This window comes from Saccostrea cucullata, unplaced genomic scaffold (assembly GCF_032062105.1).
Source record: "Saccostrea cucullata isolate Sc308-1 unplaced genomic scaffold, CSIRO_AGI_Scuc_v1 ctg307, whole genome shotgun sequence".
Classification (NCBI taxonomy): Eukaryota; Metazoa; Mollusca; class Bivalvia; order Ostreida; family Ostreidae; genus Saccostrea; species Saccostrea cuccullata.
Genome location: NW_026931525.1, coordinates 321,796 through 345,190, shown reverse-complemented (window position 1 = coordinate 345,190; position 23,395 = coordinate 321,796). Strand labels below are relative to the sequence as shown.

The 23,395-nt window shown below is 33.4% G+C and overlaps 1 protein-coding gene across 1 annotated transcript; it reads left to right on the top strand.

Annotated features, from left to right (window-relative positions):
- Window positions 1-507: 507 nt before the first annotated feature.
- On the top strand, window positions 508-17,868 carry LOC134232860 (uncharacterized). Its single transcript, XM_062714836.1, has 14 exons — window positions 508-632; window positions 2,669-2,781; window positions 5,793-5,937; window positions 6,113-6,243; window positions 7,110-7,245; window positions 7,824-7,919; window positions 8,163-8,299; window positions 9,999-10,090; window positions 11,800-11,872; window positions 11,985-12,056; window positions 12,745-12,840; window positions 15,142-15,297; window positions 15,534-15,629; window positions 17,425-17,868. Exons 1-14 carry the CDS (start codon window positions 521-523, stop codon window positions 17,593-17,595), a joined length of 1,626 nt encoding a protein of 541 aa, XP_062570820.1. The 5' UTR covers window positions 508-520; the 3' UTR covers window positions 17,596-17,868.
- The last annotated feature ends 5,527 nt before the right edge of the window (window positions 17,869-23,395 follow it).

The following is a 23,395-nucleotide window of genomic DNA, read 5'->3' as shown; positions in this document are numbered from 1 at the left end:
GCTCAAATACGCCATAAAACGTTATATAGCTCTAACTTAATACGCGAACAAGATACATGTACGTAACCCCTAAAAATATCATTTGAGGTATATGCCCAAGCCCCAACTGCCAAGGTCAAAATTTGATCATAACCAATCATCACATAAAAAAGGGGGAAAATATTCATCTAAAATAATGCTGATCAACAAAAGTCAAACATTACATTGCTTGACGATGATTTTCTTTTGATGAAAAATTCAATGTTAGTTTCCGTCATCTATACATGTAATATTCATATATTGCCTGAACTTTAAATCACTGAATATCATTCAAGGATGCGAGGACATGCTACATCCGTTTATATATAAGACTTACAATATCCTTATATATGGATTTTCAAATCACGGCTCTTGAATTCATGTAAATAACGACACCCATTATTATTCAGGATAGACTAGAACATCTGAAAAGGTCCAAGGCATGGAGACACATCTCCAAGAATGATCTGATGTTATTGTGTGACGTTAATCTCTGAGGAAAATGGGAGGGTCTCAATCAGTCTGTGAGTTTTCCGACGAGAGATCCCGCTATGTAAAACATTCCCTAAAGAGAGCGGAGAGAGGCTTCGGGGATGGCATTGATTGTGTTGCAGGTACGATAATACTATAGGGTGTGTTTACAACAAAACTTTGTCGCATATAAACCAACTACAGTAATCAAGAAACAATTTTTCTAGTTATTATTTTCTTATTTTAATTATTTGCCCTCTTGTTTATGATCTTTTGAACAATTATATTTTTAATACACGCATTTATGGGAATTATATATCTCGGTTGATTCTATACGCAAGAGCACGTATGAGCAATTTCTAAAACGAGGCAATTTATTGACAAACAAGTTGATGAAACAAGAATAACAACAGTGTCGTTTATAAAAATCATCATTTCGTAAGTTCTATATAAAGTCGATCCAATGACCTTGTCAGCAAATACAATCAATCATTAAGTAAAATATACTGACTGACTTTTTTCATACTAATTAGACCTTCATTTACACACCGAATGTATTATCGACGGATTTTCCCGTTGTTTTCCCGATGTTGACAACGAACACACGGAAAGCAGGGGATGTTCACTCCTTTATACCATCTGATCTTACCTCTGATGTTTTTGAGTCCCGTGTTGCTCTACTCTTGGTAGGTATTGTTTGAATTGACATTTTGCGCTTAAATGCTTTAATTTCGTTATTTTCATATATTTATGCCCCCGTAATCGAAGATTCAGGGGTATACAGATTTTGACTTGTCCGTACCCTGTCTGTCTGTTTGTCCACAAAAACTTTTATCTTGCCCATGACTTTTCAGTGGGTGGGACTATGACTTTCATATTTCACAGATATATTCATTGTGATAAGACCTTTCAGAGGGTACTGTCACCACATTTGACCTCTTGACCTTGATCTTGAAGTTGATCCACTTTTCCAAAAATATCAAAACTTTTACCTTGGCCATAACAGCTGATGCCAGGGGTTTTTATCTCACATGTATATTCATTGTGAAAAGACCTTTAAATAGGTATAAATATTTTTGAACTTGACCTTAGAGTCTTAGAGTACTAGAACTTTGATATTTCACAGGTGTAATCCTTGTTATAAAACATTCCTTTTGATGAAATGTATGGAGATAACAAACAATATTCAAACTAAAATGTTCATAAAACAATACAAAATAGGAGCAGAGCAAACACGTATCTCCGAAACATCAGCTGAGGAGAGTAGCGTATCAGAAACCCTTGGCTAGCGAAGATGAAACATCAGAGGTTTGATCAGGTGTCATGGAGGAGTGAGCATCTCCTGCCGACCGGTCACACCCGCCGTGTGCTCCTTGTCATGATCGGGAAATAACGGAAATTCCGTCGTCAATTCATGGTGTAAATAATCGACTAACAATTAGTATGAAAAACGTCAATCAGCATTTGACTTAATGATGAATTGTATTTGCTGACAAGGTCATTGTATCGTCCATAGAACTTACGAGATGATGACTTAAAACGATACCAACAGTTTTAACGTTCTGGCTTGTGACTTCAACCCTCGCTTAAAGCTGCCATACGGGGGGGGCATCAATGTTCCACAAACACATTTTGTTTATTGCAAAATTTGTCAACGAGGATTAAAGTCTACAGATATAGATCTAAAAAATAACTAATAATTAGTTTTATTTCATCTAAGCCAAAGGCTGAATTAAGCTTTTCTGTTGTGTTAAAACTTCTCACACTGTCAACTTCTTTTCCATATTACCGGTTGATCATGCATGTTGCCACAAAGCAAGTTTACTAAGTTTCAGAATTTAGTTTTTTAACATCATAACCCCAATTACAAACTCCGACCTTTGAATTCTTTGGAATATACACTGTACACTTGATGTATATTTCTAGCTAACAAATTTTATTTAAAGATATCTCTCACGTCAATGGTTGGAATTTCTCCGCCTATAATGATGTTATTTTAATCTCTAGGAGATGAATCCCAAATCCCGGTCCTTTCTACTTTATTAACGTCCCCTACTATTTCAATTCTTAGGGACATGTCATCTACTTAGCATTTATTTATGATCAAGCTCTAAATTAAATAATCAGGGTTGAAGACAGAAGATTTTATTGAGATAGTTATATCTGACTTGTATTTCAGCTGAAGGAAGACCAGACGTCAACATTAACCCTGCAGCAGAGGAGTATCCATTTGAAAATGTTGTTTTTGAAGGCGGAGGGGTTAAAACTATGTCGTATATGGGGGTTATCAAGGTACATGTACATATTATGAAAGGACGTACTGATTTTTTTTTACACTACATGTATATATTTATAAAAATGATTCTGAATTCTTACAATTTTGAACAATTTCCTGCCAGTGTATTGTAAATTCATCAATTTACAATCTTTTAAACAGTAAAAACATTTCAACTCTAACTCTATCAGTAATTTAAGTTTTTAATATTCCTCAATACTTATTTTTTTTTGGATTTTCCACTAGTTTTTCGTTGAATGCAAATCTGAAAGTCTGAAAATCAGGAGAGTTAGTTTATAAACATGTAATATTTTAACTCCAAAGTATTTTCCGTTAATTGTTTTGGATGTCATAAGTCTTTGTACCCATGCATGACATTAACGCCTTAGAATACTTTTTAAAGGGATGGTTAAAAAGGCACTGACACATTCCCTGAAACCCGACATTACAAAATCATCCTGTGTTTTAGGGATAAAGCGTCTGTAGCTACAATGACTTATCGGCCACAGAGCGAAGGGGATAGTTCAGCCCTGTGAATTTATTTTTTAAATTTCTTCAAAACTTTCTGATGTCTCCTTATTTTCTCTATTTCGACTGCATAGATAAGTTCAGAAGAAATACTTTGGGGCGAATATTAGACGTAAATTGCAGAAGACCCGCTTATCTTTCCTCAACACAGTTTATTTGTTGAAAAACACAAGTGAAAAACACAGGTACCTGACGTTCCTTATTTTTCTTTTAATAAAAGGAAAAATAACCCCTACCTAATAATAAACGTTTATTGTTAGGGAGGAGGTATATTTTTTTTATTAAAAGAAAAATAAGTATCAGGTCAGGTGCCTGTACATTTTACCTGATCTCACCTCTGATGATTTGGAGGTCCGTGTTTGCTCTCCCCCTATTATGTTTTGTTGAATGACTTTTAAGCTTGAATACCACATTCGTTTTCTCCATATCCAAGGGTTGATCCAAAAGTTCGTGGAATTTCTTCATATTTTATTTATTTGGAAGTGAAAGTGGTTTAAAATTACAAATGAGAATTTAGACACTTATTGAATTTTTTAAAATAATTTAAAAAGAAAATATTTATGATGGTAACTCTATGACAGTTGCCATGGAAATAGATGCTTGAAAATGCGGAGATATTTACTTGTTTATTACATTTTTAATTCTTAATACGTGAATTGAAAAAAAAAAACCCGGACTAATTAGCTTATTAAACGAAAATTATGTCGTTATTGTGATTACTTGACATCATATAAACCGTTGTTTGAGAGTTTTACTGAGTTATAATAACTGGATATTTAGTTTATTATTTGATGATTTAGTGTTCATTTTTAAATTGTTAGACGGTGTAAAATTTTGGCCAATTCATAAAATTTTGTGAAAATCTCGAGAACACTGACTTAAACGTGTATACTATAGTTGCAGGCTGGAGAAAAATGCATTATTAAGTAACTGGTTTTAAAGTGGCGTGGGAAATTTAAGAAAAATATAGAACTTCCATGGAGGTTGATTAAAGTTGTGGTCCCTTTGGAGGGTCTATTTTTCCTTGTAGACAAATTTAGCTTGAATGTACATGACTGCTAATGTACTGTGCTTGACGCTGCTACTGATATTGAAACATCATATTGAAAAATAGGATATTTTTTGAAATATGGTGTAATATGAAAATAAAGTCGGTGTACCCTGGTTTTTCTTGAGAAAAAAAAAATGGAGGAAAAGGCAACGTTCTGTAGAATTACTAAGTCGAATTAGACATGGTGTGATGCGCTTATCACGTGACGTGACATACTTATCCCTGTAAGAAAAATAATAAGTTTTGGCATGTTTGCGTCATATTTTGTGGGGAAAAAAAATCAGAGAATCCTATATATTGGTCCCTTGGGAGCTTACATTCTGTAATGTAATTACCGGTACGCTATCTACATGTAAGTGCAACAAGCAAGTAACAGTCTGTTATAAAATGCAGTGTAACTTTTGTTCCATAAATAATAGAGGGCTGATATTTGGACACATATATAAGGAGTCTTCATTCTTTATGAGGTCAAAGGACAAATATTGTGACGTCATCTACTGAATCTTTTAGTTTTTTTGCCATTGAAATTTTTTTAATCGCCAAAATATCTGAAACCACTGGTTCAATTTTCTTTATTTTTACACATTTTATTCTAGGACCCATTTGAATCATTCAGTTCATTTTTTGTAAAAATTGAATTATACATTTTCTCTTAAAAAAACAACTGTCGGATATTTACATGTGAATTTTTAATTCCGACGCTATGTATGTTCTATTTTTACTTAATATTTTAATCAAATTTTCCAGTATCAATGTGAATTACTGATTCAAAGTAACAAAAAGGTTATCTTTATTAAAAGTATTACACAAATTTGCAATAGATCAATTGATAATTCTAAAATAAGGCTCATTCTTAAGTCGAATGTCTGATCATAGTTTCACAGTCTTCTTCAAAGATCTGATAGGCCATATTTCAGACTAAGTGGGCAAAAAATGAGTGCTTGAATTTCTTTCTTATCATATATAAAGAGAGATTTTGTATCCTAGAACAAAATATCAAAGTTTCAGAAAAATTGAATTTGAGGAAAAATTTGGTCTATCTATTGTGTTCTACCTTGACGTTACGTCGGTTTCCCTGGGTTTTACAACTGTCCCATCGTCTAAAGCCACGGTCCGGAGTCCGCGTATAGCTCTCTCAGAATGGGAGAAGATAGTACACTTTGGTCGTGGTTTTCGACGAATCAACTATCCATGTTCAGAAAGTTCGTGTGGCCAGGTGATTGGAACGTGGTGAAATTTTCCAGTATTGTTGCATTATGACTCTATATTACTAGTATAAATGTGCTTATTGTTTGATTTCATCAAAACACGATAAATTTAGAAAGAAATTCCACGAACTTTTGGATCAACCCCTTGTATTTCATTACCCATCAACCCTCGTATATACTTTATAATATTATTATATGTAAATAACAACAATAATTTTCATTATCAATAATTTATATTTAGGCGTTGGATGACGCAAACATTTTGATGCAACTTGAAAGATTTGCTGGAGTAAGCGCGGGCTCTTTTGTTGCAATGCTTTTAGCCTTGGAATGTTCCGTAGAAGAAATGGAAAAGATGATTCGGAGAGATCCAACCTTTCATTATGGTCAATAATTTTTTAACATTTCACACATAAATATTTTAAAGAAGTGAGCCAATATTTCCATAAACATGAATGCATTAGAGAAATTAAATCTAATCCGACTGTTGTATATTTAAATTGTTCGGATATAATAATACGAAAATTGATAGATATATTTTTATTTATTTATTATTTTTAGAGTCCCCTCGATGCTGCATGCCCTGTAATATTCTGTCGCAGTATGGATGGCAGCCTTTTGAAAATGAATACAACTTTTACGGAAAAATTATTGAAGAAAAATTGGGGGACAAGGACGCTACATTCTTAGACGTGAGAAATCTTGTTTCTTTTATAAACAAGAAAACATTGATGTAACCATCAATTGTCGCTCGGGAAATAAATAAAGTAAACAATGGAAATGAGTCTTGTTCATCAAACCACTTCGATATATATATAAAAGACATACGTGTAAATGATGATACGATAGTCGAGAATATTTTGAAAACTTATAGTCGGATGAAAATCGAACAAAAAAGATACCGTTTAATTCCTCAAGTAAATGTTGGCTGCATAATATATAACTTGAAACCAGACACATGCATCACCTATTTTCAAAAATGTATATAACTTTAAGAATATAAAACACGAACTGTGTAAAGTACGTTTTTATGCGATAAGTAAAATTCGATATTCTAACAAAAAAAAAAAAAAAGGAACCTGTCGTTTTTTGATAGTAAATGATACGCAACTTTATATATTAAATATGAAAAACATATATATTTTTACAGATTCACTTTATGGAAGTAAATATATTGTGTATATCGTTATTTATAAATGGAAAAACATTCTGATTAACAATCTTTTTGATGTTTAGAAAACCTTTAATTCTGAATAACTTCTCCCACCTCAATCCCCACATACCAACACTTAAACTTGTATGTATAGAGCAGCCCGGTCCTCCGGGCTGCAATAACAGAACGATTTAATTGCTGTACAAGATGCTTCCAAAGTAAAATCTCAGTAATGTGAGGTTACTGAGGTAACGTAAAAGTTATGTTATGGAAGCTAATTTAATCAATGTGCAAAGATTTACAGCGAATAATGTAATCGTAACAAATAATTTCTGGAAAATATTGCAAACAATAAATTTCGCAATTGTATTTTAAGTTATATGCTTAAAGTATTTTTGCCTGTAGTTGTTTATGAAGAAAAAGAAAGAACTCTGCGTTGTCATTACCAATATCAGCAACAAGGAGGAGGAATATATGCATGTAAAAACAACACCAAACGTTCCTATCAGAGATGCCGTGCGTATGTCGAATAGCTACCCAGGTAAGTAAATGCAATGCAACTATGTCCTGTATATAGTATCTAAGTTTAATAGGTTAGTTAAGAGGTATTGTGAAACAAACCTAAACCGGTAGGTTATAGGCTAATTATTTCTTGAAATTACCTTCGTCGCCTGCATATGGAGTTTTTATATCTCAGTTGACTCGATACGCAAGAGCATGTTCTACGTATGAATGATTTCTAAAAGGAAGTAAGTTGTTGACAAACAAGTTGATGAAACAAGGATATCAGCAGTCTCGTTTAAAGTCATCATTTCGTAAATTCTTTGGTCCATACAATGACCTTGTCAGCAAATACAATTTATCATTGAGTCAAATACAGACGTTTTTCACACTAATTGTTAGTGCATTATTTATACACTGAATTGTCGACGGAATTTTCCCGTTATTTCCCGATCATGACAATGAGCACACGGCGGGTGTGACCGGTCGGCAGGATATGCCCACTCCGCCATGGCACCTGATCCCACTTCTGATTTTAAGATTTTGCTTAGCTGTTATGCAATATGCAGGTATTTGTTACGAAATTAACTTAAGATTAATTTGTGTACATTTTTATAGGATTTTTTAAACCTGTGATTTACAAACAAAACGGAGTGGAGAGCTACATGGCTGACGGTGGCATTATATCCAATTATCCACTTCACTGCTATGATGGTATGTTAAGTCTTTATACTTTTAACCTTTGGTGATCTCTCTCTCTCTCATTTTTGTTCATATGTTCTCATCCCTTTTCACTGCTTTGTTAAAACTTTTAAAATGCCATGCAACCATCTCCTTTATTCCTAGCATTTGAAATTTGACATGGTCAAGCGCTTCGTTACGTTTGTCACATCATTAGACTATATCTTGATAATACTGCTATTTAATAGAGTAAAATAAATCTATTTTCATTTTTAGGGTGGTGGTTGTCGATGGAAAAAGAAGACACTTTTTTCAACAAGTTGCAAGAATTCTTTGATACTCCCTTTGTCGGAAAAACGGACAGATTCAGATTACGAGACGAAGATAGAAACAAAACATTAGGATTTGTAGTGGTATACTATTGTCCAGCAATTTTTATCTTACAAAACAAGACATACTAGATTAAACTGGAATTTTGACATAATGCAAAAGATCACTCATTATAGGTTTGAACTATTAGTTAAGACATTTTTAAAGATATGTAATAATTATAAATTGTGTCATATTGTTATTTTTGAATCCAACAAGTGGTTAGAAAATCACAATATACCATATCATTTGATGGCATACCGGTATTACATACAGTATGCCTTTTTTTTCATTTTTATCGATTGACAAATAAGGTATGTCACTCGTGAAATGTTAAATCAAGGATTTTTTGAGAAGTATATTTTGGATAAGTACTCATAAACTATGACTCAAAATTGCAGAGAAAGTAGAGGGGTCAGTGTGCATCTTAATGAGCTACAGTACAATTAAGTTGGCCTTTTTGCACTTAAATTTGCACTTAATTTTTTTTTAACTTTTTGATAAATTACTTTAACCTTTATTATATTTTAGATGTAACAATGGCAAAAAATATCATCTTATTTTACGTAAAATAGTTTGAATAATATTTGCCATTGAAGAAATCTTGCAAATTAATGCGCTAAATTATTGTGTGACCTTTTTGCACGAAAAAGTAATATATTTGGGGTATTATTAAAAATCTAAATGGGCAATAAAATATTTTCTTGTACCAAACTTTTTACGACTTAAGTGCTGATCAGTCAAAAGTATCGAGTAGTTTAAAATAACGAAAGAAAAAGTTGGGGTCAGTGATGTTAATTTTGAAATAATGGTCAAACCATGTGATTTTCAGGCAAAAAAAACAAAAAAAAAAAAAACAAAAACAAAAAAACGTGTAAATTTTATCTTGACTTCTTTAACATATCTTCATTTTTCGGCGAGTTTGTTCAGGGAAGGTGTAAAATTTGTTTTAAAAATATAAATTGAGACCTTTATTATATATTCGTACCATATCATAACGGAAAATATTCCCCGGGTAAAAGTATGTGAGACTAAAGTTCCAAGATATTCAATTTAATAAATGTGCAGATTTGCAGAATTTTCTGCTAAATAACCTTCCACCACAAGGTATAGTCCCTCATAAATCTTGCTTCTTTGTGGATTTTTGAGCAGTTTTTTCATCGAATGTTGAATAATCAACATTGTTGAATTTTAATATGTTATAAAAATTGAATTATAATCAATTACGAATAGTCTTGAAGTAAGACCCTGGTTCTGCGCGAACTTTTCTATAAAGCTGACGAGCCAGAGCCATTTCTACATGTATTTATCCTGTAATTTTCGCATTCTTATTGTTTGTTTGTTTAATTGTTGTTTAACATTTCTCTCGAGAAGTTTTCCTACATGTATCATATGGAGACGCTTGCGGCGGAGAGATACATTTTTTGACCAATTCTCGGTTCTAAAGACCATTGAGTAAGGAGTACTATTTTTGTGCCAACACCTATACTTCGACACGGGATTTCGCCCAGTCTCATCCAAAGTACCGGTCTAAACCACCCACAGTGAGATTCGAACCCGCGACCCTAGAGCAGACGCTCTACCACTGCGCCACATGTCTGCATTCGATTTATGACAACCTAAAATATCATGCGCCTTTTCCGCTCAAGACTACAAATAAAGTTATAAAATTTTATAATGCTTAATTTTAATTTTTGCGGCTAATTTGATGCTTTGTATTAATTCTATTTTTTTCTTTTTTAGTTTAGTGATTCTGATGATGATGTGTTGAAGTCATTTTTCGGACACGATCCGGGATACGAAGCAGTCAAATATCCGGATACTCCAGAGGGCAAGTAAGTGGCTTGCTTCAGTCTCATGAACTGCGAACGATAGTTGACTACCTCAAAGTCAATTTTCAAAAGTTAAGATATTCGAATGATTTTTAATATTTACATGTATATTGATCATGTTGACATATATATATATATATATATATATATATATATATATATATATATATATATATATATATATATATATATATATGGATTTTCAGTAAACTTACTTCTTTTAGATAACTCTAATATTTTGGTAAAACTCGCGTTTTTCAATATAAAAATCAAGGGAAAACGGAAAATATTTTACCCCCCCCCCCCGGTGAAATAAAAATTTCTTTTTACGGGTATTATATGGACTTTCATTTCACAAATTCATACCAAAGGTTTTTGTGATTCGGGGGGGGGGGGGGGGGGGGGGGGGGGGACATATGTTCATATACTAAAAACGACAAAATTGCTAATTTTTTCAGCAATTTCCAAGTGCTTTACAACTGAAACTTTATATTTTACTAATATATATGCTTAGTTTTATATGCATAAAACATTAGAAAAGATCGAAGAAAAATTTATACACATTTTTTAAGACTACTTCAGAAATTTCGTGATGCTTTATAGCCCGAATTCAGTAGAAAATACATGTATCGTCTACTCTCCTTATTTCAAGAGCTGGAATTAGGGTTATTTTACTACATGTATTTAGCACTGGAATTAAAATAATTAATCAATTACAATTGAACTGTTCTTTGTATTAAACAAAGATTTTATGGCCAAATTATCATCAATATTGAATTAAATGGTAGTAAATTGTAGGCGGGAATCGGGAGTTACCGTGCTTACTTCTTTTATTGTTCCCTGGTTAAATATTAACAGTGTCGCAGTACATTTCTCTTTGCCTCATTTATGGACATACTGAGCGATTGACGGGAAAAATGAAAACCAACCATCTGTGTTCAGTAATTTAGATAGACAATATACAGTTAAAGTACTAGTAAATGGAGTCGGCAAGATCCCAGTTCCCCAAGAGTAGGTTTATTTCCCGAGGCGCAGCCGATACCTACATGTAAACCTACACGAATCTATAAATATAGCAAGTTTTGATAAACGTGATGACTTTAACTTTTCAATCGCCAACTTCTCATACTTATGCAGCAATATAGTGATATACCTTCATCACCTGCATACGTGGTTTATATCTCTCAGTTGATTCGATACGCAAGAGCATGTTCTACGTATGAACAATTTCTAAGACGAGGTAAACTATGGACTAAGAAGTTGCTGAAACAAGTATATCAGCAGTTTCATTTAAAGTCATCATTTCGTAAGTTCTATGGTCGATACAATAACCTTGTTAGGAAATACAATTTATCATTAAGTCAAACGCTGACTGATGCTTTTCATCATAATTGTAAGGTCATTATATACAGTAACTGCAGAACTGTAGCTCTCCGAAAAAAAATATATTGACAGACCGGAGAGCTACAGTGATTCATTGAAAAAAATATATATCTATTGCGCACAAAAAAGTTCTTACTTCAATTGTAAAAAAGAGCTAGTTTTCAAAATATTCTTTACTCCTTTATCAAGTCCTCTCTCAGTTTACATCTGTATGAGCAGTTGGACCGAATTATCTCTTTTTATTTTGGAGGTATGTGTTTGCTCTGGTCCAATTTTGAATTGTTTTATGGACTTTTGAGCTTGAATACCGTTCATTATCTCCATTTTAGGAAAGCACAGAAAAACCAACAGTTGAAGAATGAAGAAATGTGTGTAAAAGAAGCTTTCAGACGGTTGATACAAGTTCGTCATGTGGTTTGATAGAGGAAATAAAATATACTGACGATGAGTGAACTTTTAACTTTCGAATACGCCCAGTGGTGTTACACAGCCTAAAGGTATTTTCTTCTTGTAGGCTATGAGGAAGAGAAATGTAAATGAAAACGAGGCTATACCAATACCGACATTAAGTGAAATCCTAAACGACGTGAGTTCCGTTCAATACATATGTAGATAATTAGTGGTATGTTTATAGGCAAGGTATCAGTCTTTTAAGATAATCTGATTTTACTAGGATTTATTTCTGCTTAAGGACAGATGATACAAACAAAAAATGGATGCCTGGATCGGTATATATTTTTTGGCCTAATTTCATTGCAAATGATCCCAATAACAAATTTCTAGAATATAAAGAAATTGTAAACCTTCTGTGATGTTCAAAAGTCTACCCCTCTGAGACCATCCTTATTAATCTATACAAATATTTTTCACTTCAAATCCCATTTCTTTGGATTTTTGAATAAAAAATTAAAAACTACTCGGTAAAAATTATTCATTTTACTCATTTAAACATGACCCAAGTTGTTATTTCCAACTTTTTTGACATAAGTTTGTTTGTATCATCTGTCCTTAATTAAGTATCTGAAAAATTGCTGTTCTCCATAATTATCTCCCACGTTGCAAAAACATTGAGTTTTATGTCTATACGTAATTGATTTTCATTTTGATATTAAAAAAATTCTAATTTTATTTTTTCATAAATATTCCTTATTCTTTAAAATAGAATAAATGTTGGTACTATTTTTCAATGATTACTAGTACTGCTACTATAAAAATATTATATACATTTAGGATGAAATGAAATAAAATAAACCGATTCTTTATTTCTATTGTAGGAAAAGTTTACAAAAGTACATAGGGAGACGTTATTTGGAAAAGGCGTGTTGGTTGAAGATATTTTAAAAAGATTTGATACCCATAACAGCGGCTGGGTAGTTTTTAAAGTTTATTATATTTTTTTCTTGCCTCGTTGTAAGCATCAAGCTATATTTTCTTTAAATGAACATGTATATTAAATACCAAAGGGAAAAAAAGATATGTAGGGGAACCTAATACTAGTATGCAAAATCTTTTTGTTTGCATGTCCAGTATTTAAGAAACTTGCCAGAATATTAGCTTGCGGTTAATATGCACTAAAATCGGAAATGTACGAACTTGAAGGAAGCGAAAAAAAGCAAATTGATGAAGTTTGTAAATATCAAATGAATGTATCGGATGCAAACACATAGTCAAGATAACGGCAATTCATCCTTCCGTCTTTATAATTTCCACTTCACTACCGCTGAAAACGTTCATAAATAATTAGGCAATCTAAATTGATATATCTACAGCGAAATCGTAAAATAAATATCGGTGACAGCACCAAACTTATGTCCAAGACACTTGATGTACTCGACTCGAGTTTTTACTCCGCTTGATAACGCATTTATTATGTTGCTCTACACAGAACTTTTTCTGCTTTACATCTGCACAGAGTTAACATTGTGTCAATCACTCGAACTTTAATTTAGATAGTTGCCTGCATTTTCCATTTTCACAGTCGTTTCATTGATAAATATACAAAAACTTAGAAATTGGGTTTCAATGATTTTTTCATGATTTGTATTCCTTTACATTTTTCATAGGTAAAGTCTTCAAATCTGTATCTAATGGTACTATCTGAAAAGTGTCGGAAATGAAAACTAAAAAATGTCGGAAATGAAAAGTTGATAATTACTAAAAATTCCGGAAAGGAAATGACGATAATATTAAAAAATTATGAACTCATGCCTAGGAAAATCAAGGTTGTGATAGACCCGCTGTGATCTGTGCGTCCTATAATATAATGAGATTTTTTTATAATTTACTTTGGTGGTACCGTTATAGAATTTCAATGACTCAGTTAAATATCAGTTAAAGCAAATTAGGACAGACGATACGAAACCAGTTTATAAATCATAAGTCATTAAAAAAAATTAAGTACCGGGCATTTACGAAGATATATACAACAGATATTTGAGGAACGTCTCGTCTCCACGTGAAAATACAAACTTAAATATACATTTGTGGTATCTCTCCATTATATAAACATACAGAGAAAAAATATCTTCAATTCTGTATGAAGTTTGTCAGAGGTCAGAGGTCAATACGTGACCTAATCACACGGCGCAATAATATCTACCGATAAATAAATTATAAAATGACCAGCTCTACTTGCTTTTCATGTACAAAAATGAATAAAAGAAGCAAGTATAATGATAATTATTTTATTTTAAATGTAAACAAGTATTTCATACAGTTTTGGGGCTATCGATTCAACCCGTGTACATAGAGAAAACTAGGAGCCTAGCGTTTGTTTACATTTTTCTTCACTTTTGTCAGCTGCACAGTCTCTAACGTTCATCCTTATTTTTTGGAAAGACCTTTGGTTAAATTTTCATGATAAACTTTTATTTTATCTTTAAATTTTACTCACGATAAATGTGCAAATCTGTTGGAAAACATATTTGCAATCATGCCATGAACAGCTGCCAAACACCTCGGCGTTTTCGTAGTTCAATGTAAAGCTGTCGCCATTGTCTCCGTGTTTATCAGTGTTTTACTATAAGTATGCCTTTAGATACTGAAACCGTGGAAAGTTTTTGATCAAACTGCAAATTAAATGGCTCGGACAAGTGTCTCAATCCATCGGATCCATCCATCCCTTTCCAGCGACCGAAATTCCTCCAACCTCTTATCATCAAACTTCGGACGTGTTTCTTGTGTCTTTTCAGGATCGATTATCATTTTTCACGAATAAAATATTCCAAGACAACATTATGTTCACTATTACTGATCACAAGTAGCCTTTCACAAAATATTCCCTTCGAAATAGATTCCTTAGCCTAATGAATTCGAAGCGTAACCGCCATGCAAGCCGATTTACACCTTGCGTCATTTTTCAAAATCTACGACGGACGGTTAGTGCAATAATTCAAATTTGAAAGTATTCAATCGTCTGTCTCAAATGTATATATAAGTAATAAATAACAAGTTTATAAACTTCAATGGGAATTGAAGTGGGTCGGTCACGTGATCAAATCCTGTGAAGGCCGAAGGATTTGATCACGTGACCGACCCAGTTCAATTCCCATTGAAGTTTATTTATTTCTTAAATGAACATACATACAATGAATAGAAAACAAGCAATTGTACATGTTATAATCTGATCAAATATATTTCTATCAGTATGTAATGTACACTTATTTCTCCAGACTAACGAGAAGTTTGTTAAGTTCTTAGAAGGGATAGGGTATGATATACTTCATGGAAAGTTTCTAGGCAAGGCAAACGACATAGACGGAGTGTTATCATTTGGTTCCTCTGTACTTGGGACCATGAGTAGAACGATCGACAGAGTCTACTTAAAGGTATTAATAAAATACATAGTCAATACAAATGCAAATTACAAAAGCTTTTGATCTTAAAAACCAATTTAGATTTTATATGCAGATTTTGAATGCATGCGTCTTGGAATTCAGTTATTATACATGCATGCACAACCAAAGGTCGTACAATATTTGTGCTGATAATATTCTTCTACCTAATTATATGTTGTTTGTTTTTTTTTCTATGAAAAAGAAATTGACACATTGGTCTATTGTAGAAAGGAGATCTTGACAGGACTGTGGGAATAAATACAAAGCATATAGAAACATTCTCAATGGATATCGAAGAAGAAGACAAAGATTTCATTATTCAGGTATGAAAAGACAGCATATAGAAACATTCTCAATAATATCAGAAAGCAAGAATAAATAGACGACATCTAAACTATATAAAGAGAAAGAGGACGAAGATTTATTATGCAGGGATAAATATCTAATACACAACAATAAACACAAACGCAATCAATATAACGTTTGTGGCAACGCACTTTGAAAAAATTACGCACTTTGAAAAAATTTTTCAAAGTGCGTTAAAATTGGGACATTATCAACGCACTTTGAAAAAATTTTTCAAAGTGCGTTAAATTTGGGACCAACTCAACGCACTTTGAAAAATTTTTTCAAAGTGCGTTAAGATTCTGCATCAATATATTTTACCATGGAGACACTTAACGCACTTTGAAAAAAAATAATATTTATGTCTTCCAATGCTCATCAGGCTCACCGCAGCTAGTTTTTGCTAACTATATATAAAGTTGACTAAAAATCGCTCTTAGAGATGAATAATGTCATTTATTAAAATGACGAAATCAAAGGCAATAAATTTCACATACAAAAGAGGGGATCAGACTCACATGCTCAGAATGTAAATTACGCAAAATATAAAAATGAAAAAAAATAATATTTTAGTCATGGAAAGATTTTATTTGTTATTTTACTTATTTATCTTTCAAAAAACTAAGCCTAACCCTAACCACAAAAATGAATTGATTTACTCCTGTGGAAAGAAGAGAAGACGGGTATAAGATATCTCAGTCCAAGTCTTTATCTTTCCAATACATAGGTGTCGGTAACAAACGGGGGAGGGGAGCAATAAACCTAAAAAGGGTACGCTGCATTTTCAATGCTTATACGATGTATATATCTTTCCAAAATAAGTGGGGGGCTTAGCCCCCCATCCCCTCCCCTGGCCCTTCGTCCAGTCTCGATGTCTATGCTATACTCATAGCATTCATATAATTATGTATTTACCTAACTGGTATGACGTTGAAAACTTTCAATAATAAATGAGTTAATTAAAACAGATGAAAACAAGAAATTTTTAAGTACAGTAAAACGTATGAGAGAGAAAGAATTTTCATAGTTTTGAACAATCAAATTGGCCCCTTTTTATTATGATAAATGCTAAGTTGCTTGAAGTTGTCCTCTGTTAGTGCCCCCTATACACCTTTACTTCTACTTATCAAAGATTAGAATTAAAACAAAAAGAAGAAACGAATTAATGAACTTAAACAATCGTCACTCTTTTTTTCAAGACCCTTTAATTTTCCCTTTCATTTTATCAAAACCTTAAATATTTAAAACGTCAATATCTCAGGTCCTACTGTGACTTTATCATGAAAAAATTATCAAACCAGAATCTGTTTTTTATCATACCGATTATTTGAAGGGATATTGATCAATCTTTACATTTTTTTTTCAAAGTGCGTTAATATGGTCGATATTAACGCACTTTGAAAAAAAAGCAAGAATTTTCAAAGTGCGTTAGCTTGGTCCCAAATTTTATATAGCACTTTGAAAAATTTTTTCAAAGTGCGTAATTTTTCAAAGTGCGTTGTAACAAACGTTAGAAAAAAGATTTTATTATTTAAATTTAAGCACACGACATTAGACATCTTCTCAACTAATATAAAGAAATAGGACTAAGCTCCATTATATTTAATTAAAAAAAATAAAGACGACTAGAAAATTTCATTATACGGGTATGCAGTTTATTATAAAATCAACAGGCTGGCTTATATCAAGAAAGGGGACAGAGGTGAAATAACAAAGACAACGAACTGTAATCAAGCTCAAATACTAGTATTTACATGTATGTACTTCTTTTAGAGAGGGTATGATACAACCATGGACTTTTTAAAGAAGTACGCCAAAGAAAGAAAGGGATATGGAATTCCATCAGCATCAGCGTCAGACGGCAGGATAAGTTTATATCCCCAGGAGGAGGATCTGCGTGACATCACGTACGCTAGAGTGGGAGAACTCAAAAAGACCGTTTAAATTGTTAGTCCAATTGACCACAAATTAATTACAATCCTCATTACTGTCGCTTAGAATAGAAATAAAATGAATTAATAAAATATATTAAGGAATACTTTCGTGTTTAAAAATCTTGTCAAATAAACTTGAATGAATACAGTTACTTTTAAAGAGAAACATTACTTTTGAATTAGTACAAAAATTTGTGAATAATCTAATTTTCTTTTTTTTTTTTGCATGCTTATCAATCTCCTTAATATTGAAATAATGAATTGATTTTCATGACCATTTTTGTATTGTTTAAATGATTTGAATAAAGTTAGCAAAATGCTCAAAGTTCTTGGTATTTCATGACATATATGGAAATAACGAACGGTATTCAAGTCAAAAGTCCATTAAACAATAAAAATCAGGAGCAGAGCAAACGAGGACCTCTTAAACATCAGTAGTTTAATCAAGTACCAAGGAGCCAGTAGTGAGCATCACCCTACCGTCTGGTGACTCTGGTCACACCCACCATGTGATTCTTGTTGTGTTCCTTGTCATAATTGGGAAATAACGGAAACTTGTCGACAATTCGGTGTGTAAATAATTTGCATGAAAAACGTCAGTCAGCGTCTAACTTCATGATAGATTGTATTTGCTGAAAAGGTCATTGTATCGACTATAGAACTAATGAAATGATGACTTTATACAAAACTGTTGATATTCTAGCTTGTTTCATCAACGTTTATCAATAACTTACCCCGTTTTAGAAATTGCGTATAGAATCGAAGTTGATCTAAACGTTAAAAGTCTACACGTTCATCATAAAGCTTTGTTGTTAGTTTATCATTAACGTCAAATTTAAATGGCTTTTTTCTGTAAAGTACAACCAAAAAAAAAAAATCAATTTCAAGTCAAGAATAGCTGCTTCTTTAATAAAAATGGAACTCTTCAATTATACCTTCCTTGTCATTGGACATTTGCAAAATTATTTTGTTAAAAAAACATTCTGATTGCACACACAAGTACTCTGCATCAAAAAGATGCTTGGGTTTCTGATTGACAGTATCTATGTGGTTTTTATTTTTGGAGACCAGGTCTTTCAATAATCTATTGAATTCTCATGGCTACCAATTTCACTAATGGCAGACGCATTTTGTATTCACATGAAGCAGAATTTGTCCAAAATCTTATATATTAAAAGAAAAAAAAATTGCTTTGGCCTCCAACTCGACATTGTGGACGTAAATGTCAATTAGCAATGGTTATTTCCATTTTTATATCGATACGATAAATCCCGGTGAGCTTTAGATAAAACAAAAGATACCACATAGTCTGACACATCTGTTTCATATTTGGATATATTTTACTTGAAAAGACGTTAATGTTAAACTAACAACCAAGCTTATGATAAACGTGATGACTTTCAAAACTTTTCAATCGTCAACTTCCCATACTTATGCAGCAAGATTTGATACACAGGAGCATGGTGTATGTAAATACATTTTCTAAAACGATGTGCTAGTAAATTATTGACAAACAAGTTAATGAAACAGGAATATCAATAGTCTTGTTCAACGTCATTATTTCATGAGTGCTATGGCCGATACAATGACCTTGTCGGCAAACACAATTTATCATCGAATCAAATGCTGTCAGACTGACGTTTTCCACAATACTTATACGCATTGAATTGTGGACGGATTCTTCCGATATTTCTCGATCATGACAAGAAGCACACGGCGGGTGTGATCGATCGGCAGTAATCCGAGACTCCTCGGACTCTTACCCCTGCTTTTGATATTGTGACATGTTGCAGTCTACAAGTATTAAAATTACTTGAAGAGTATGTAACTTTAAAAAAAAATGTGCTTAATTTGACACCAGGTATTAGGAAGGAAACCCTTCAACAAACTTATAATATGCTTACTTGGATATTTATTTTATGTATGTTAATTGTTGTATTCATGACTATGTGCCAATGTATGATGGTGTTGTCAATAAATGAATTGAATTATTAGATATCTATAATTATTGCCCGTGCATACGCAAGACATCAACCTGTCAACTTCCCTTTTATCCTGAACCACAGGAGTTCGCGTATGCCTATCAATTTTTCCGAAAATTTCAGTAAATAAAAAAGTACCTACTACCTAAATGTATAATAATGGTAGTAGGTATTTTTTAATTTACTGAAAATTTCGGTAGAATTAATAGGTACACGAACTCCTGTGTCTGAACTAAAAGTTCTTCAAAAAATCACCAATCAGTTTTGATAAATCAGTACTAATAAAGCTGGTTGGATTAACCGTGTTTATACTATATCGAAGGGTCCTATAAATTTACTTTAAACAATATTTATTCCAAATACTGAATAGACTGGGAGACAAGCCTTCAACGGCTAAAAATACCCTCTCTATGCATGAAGCCAATGTTACATATAAATGTGTATAATGAACAATAAATATTCAGCCAAATCCCTATATCTAGCTTATTCCTCTCGGCGAAGAAGAAACTTAAGACGTCGTGTGCTACAACATATTCAAGCAATAATGTCAATCAAGTGTGGACCAAAAAAAAACTTCAAAAAATAATTGGAAAAACAATTTCAGAACTTTTCAAATATGAAAAGCATCAGAAGGTGTAACTTTACAACACTTTATAACCATCCCTTAACAAAATTAATTCAGAGCAAACCATCTGGTAATAAAAAAAACTTTCTCAATTAAAAAGGAGCTTTTAAGTTTTCATATCTGATGTTGGCTTTCAAAAAAAAATAAAGAAATGAAAATAAATAAATAAAAAGATCGCTCTTTTTGTACATACACGTATACGTAGTCTGAAGTTCAATTAAAAGATCCTTGAGTTCAATCGATCTTCATTAATTCATAATTTTATAAAGCATAATCCAACATCAGCCAGTGCATAGGGTATTTATGTTTTCCATTTGATTCGATATGTAAGATCATGATCTAATTGCTGGATCTATATTTTAACCAAGGTACATGAACATTTAAGCTACTGAGAAAAAAATGACGTCTCAGTGATCAATATATAGCGCCCAAGGTGCGTGGCCGTCGACAGGGGATGCCGTTCACTTCTAGGCACCAGATCCTACTTTTGATGTTGCCAGGATGCGAGTGCTTGTCTTGTTTCACTTTGTGATTCGTTTTGTAGGTTGTGTTTATAAGATTGTTCAATGCACTGTTTATGCCATTATCTTCACCTTTTACATTTCAATCTTAAAATTACATTTATAATATATTTAGACTTTGTCTGTACATTAAGGACCACAATACAATTATATAATAATATAATATAATAAATATGATTTTTGGAACTTTGAGAAAATTATAAAATAGACCTGTAGCAACAATTTTAAAAGTAGAGAAGTAAATTTAAAACTGAAAAAAGTGGAATCAGTCGAGGATTGCCAAAAAATAATACACGCCTTCTGCTTCTGCCATGTAATGCCCACAATCAACTAGTTGATTATTATGGCATGTGTGTGGTGCGCATGGCGTTTCCAAAAAATAAAAATTTAAAAGGTTAAAATATAAATTATGATTCTTGGCATATAGGTGGTCACCTGAAACCTAAAGGTCTCAAGTGTTTTTGCCGTGACTATCTCTGGTGGTAGGTGGTTCCACTCTTTGATGGTACGAGGGAAATATGAGAATTTTCTATAGTCACTTTTACAAGATGGTAATTGGTAGGCTTCTTGGTGAGTATGTCGTGATCGACGTAGTGGTGGAATAAGTCGATCACGCTTGGTAACGGCAACTTCATCATGAACGATCTTATGAAACAGGATGAGTCTGGAGATTCGCCTACGCTCTTCCAGTGTTTGCCATTGTAGATGTTGTATCATGCTGTCCACACTTGATCTGTTACCATGCCTGTTGCTTACGTAGCGTGCAGCACGTCGTTGGACCATTTCCAGGTTATGGATGTCTTTTGGGTGTAGGGGTCCCAGACAGGTGCTGCATACTCCAACTGGGGTCTAACTAGAGACTTGTATGCACTCTCCTTTATTCATGTTGAGCTGATGTTTAAGTTTCGGCGGAGAAATCCTAAGGTCTTGTTTCCTTTGCTACAGATGTTACTAATATGATCACTCCGTTTCAAGTCTGATGTTATGAGACAGCCGAGGTATTTCGCTCTTTTAACATGCTCTAGAGTATGGCCATGTAGCTTGTATTGGTGATGTATTGGGTTTAATTGGCTTCCTGCTGACTGATAAAACATTACATTTATCCGGATGGAATTCCATTTTCCATTTCCTTTCCCAAATGCCCAGTTTATCTAGGTCTGCCTGGAGTGTCTGGGTGTCCAGTTCTGACGTAACCTAAGATATACGATAGTGTCATCAGCAAAAAGTCTTACGGTGGCATTGAGGCCTTCTGGCATGTCGTTTATATAGAACAGGAATAAGCATGGCCCAAGGACTGACCCTTGGGGCACTCCAGAGTCAACACTGACATAGCTGGACATTTCTCCATCGACTACTACAGCTTGTGTTCTATTGGACAGGAAGCTAGTAATCCAGTTGTTCACTTTTCCCTGGATCCCATAATGTCGGAGCTTATGGATGAGGAGGCTATGGCTAACCTTGTCAAAAGCCTTGGAAAAGTCCATGATCAATATATCTGTCTGCTTTCCAGCAGCCACGTGGGTGGTTATGTCATCTATAAACTCAATGAATTGGAATTCATTGTAGGGTCTTTCGCTACGGAAACCATGCTGAAGCGGGTATAGTATGTTGTTGGTATCAGTGTATTGCATAATATAGCTGGTGATGATGTATTCCTTAAGCTTGCATCAGATGCATATAGGGGAGATGGGCCGATACTTCTCAGCCTTGTATCTATCCCCTTTGGGCTTACATGCGCTTTACGGCACTCCGACGGTATCTCTCCACTTTGTAGAGATTTCCCAAAGATGATGGTGAGAATAGGGGTCAAGCTGTCAACCAGCTCCTTCAGTACTCTTGGTTTAATCCCATCTGGGCCCGCTGCTTTATATGGATTCAGATTTTTTAGTAGTCTTAGAATTCCATTATAGGTGATGTGCAGTTCTGGTGCAACTGGGTATATATTTTCCACTCATAGGACAGTCACGAGTAAATTCTTCAGTACTGATATATGTCTTCTTTGAGAATACGGACTGGAACTGCTTGTTCAGCACGTATCTGCCTGGTCAGTTGGATTGGCATGTAGCACTCCTTCACTGCGGATTAGTGAGATTCCATTGTTGTCAGTTCTTTGGTGTTTTATATTTAGGTTTTATGTCATATATCTTCTTTCATTGTATCCCAGCTGACTTTGCGATTTAAGGGGATTCTTAAATGTTTCTTTGGGATGTTGGTGTCTATTTCTGCAAAAACAATGTCGTGGTCTGATATGCCTGGTATGGTTTCTACTCTGTTAAATTTTGAAGGATTGTTGGTCAATATCAAGTCCAGGGTGTTTTCGCCTCTTGTTGGGCATTCTACTAGCTGAACTAAGCCATTGTCATCCAGGATATCTACAAATTTGTAGTGATTTCCTCACCAGACGGTATTTGGCTTTAGTGTCTTATTTGCCCTGTTCCATCCTGGTAAGTTGAAATCACCCGCAACAATTACACTTGCATTTCTTACCTGGTGTACGCCTTTTGTATTTCCTGCCATTTTCTACAAAATCTCATTCAATGTTTACTTTTTTACTTTTTACATTTTATTCCTCCATTGCTTGAACTGTTTATGCAAAGATTTATTTATTTTGATTACCCATTACATGTTTAGAAATGGAATAACTATTGTACGCATTATCTAAAATCGACATCGCTCTTTAAT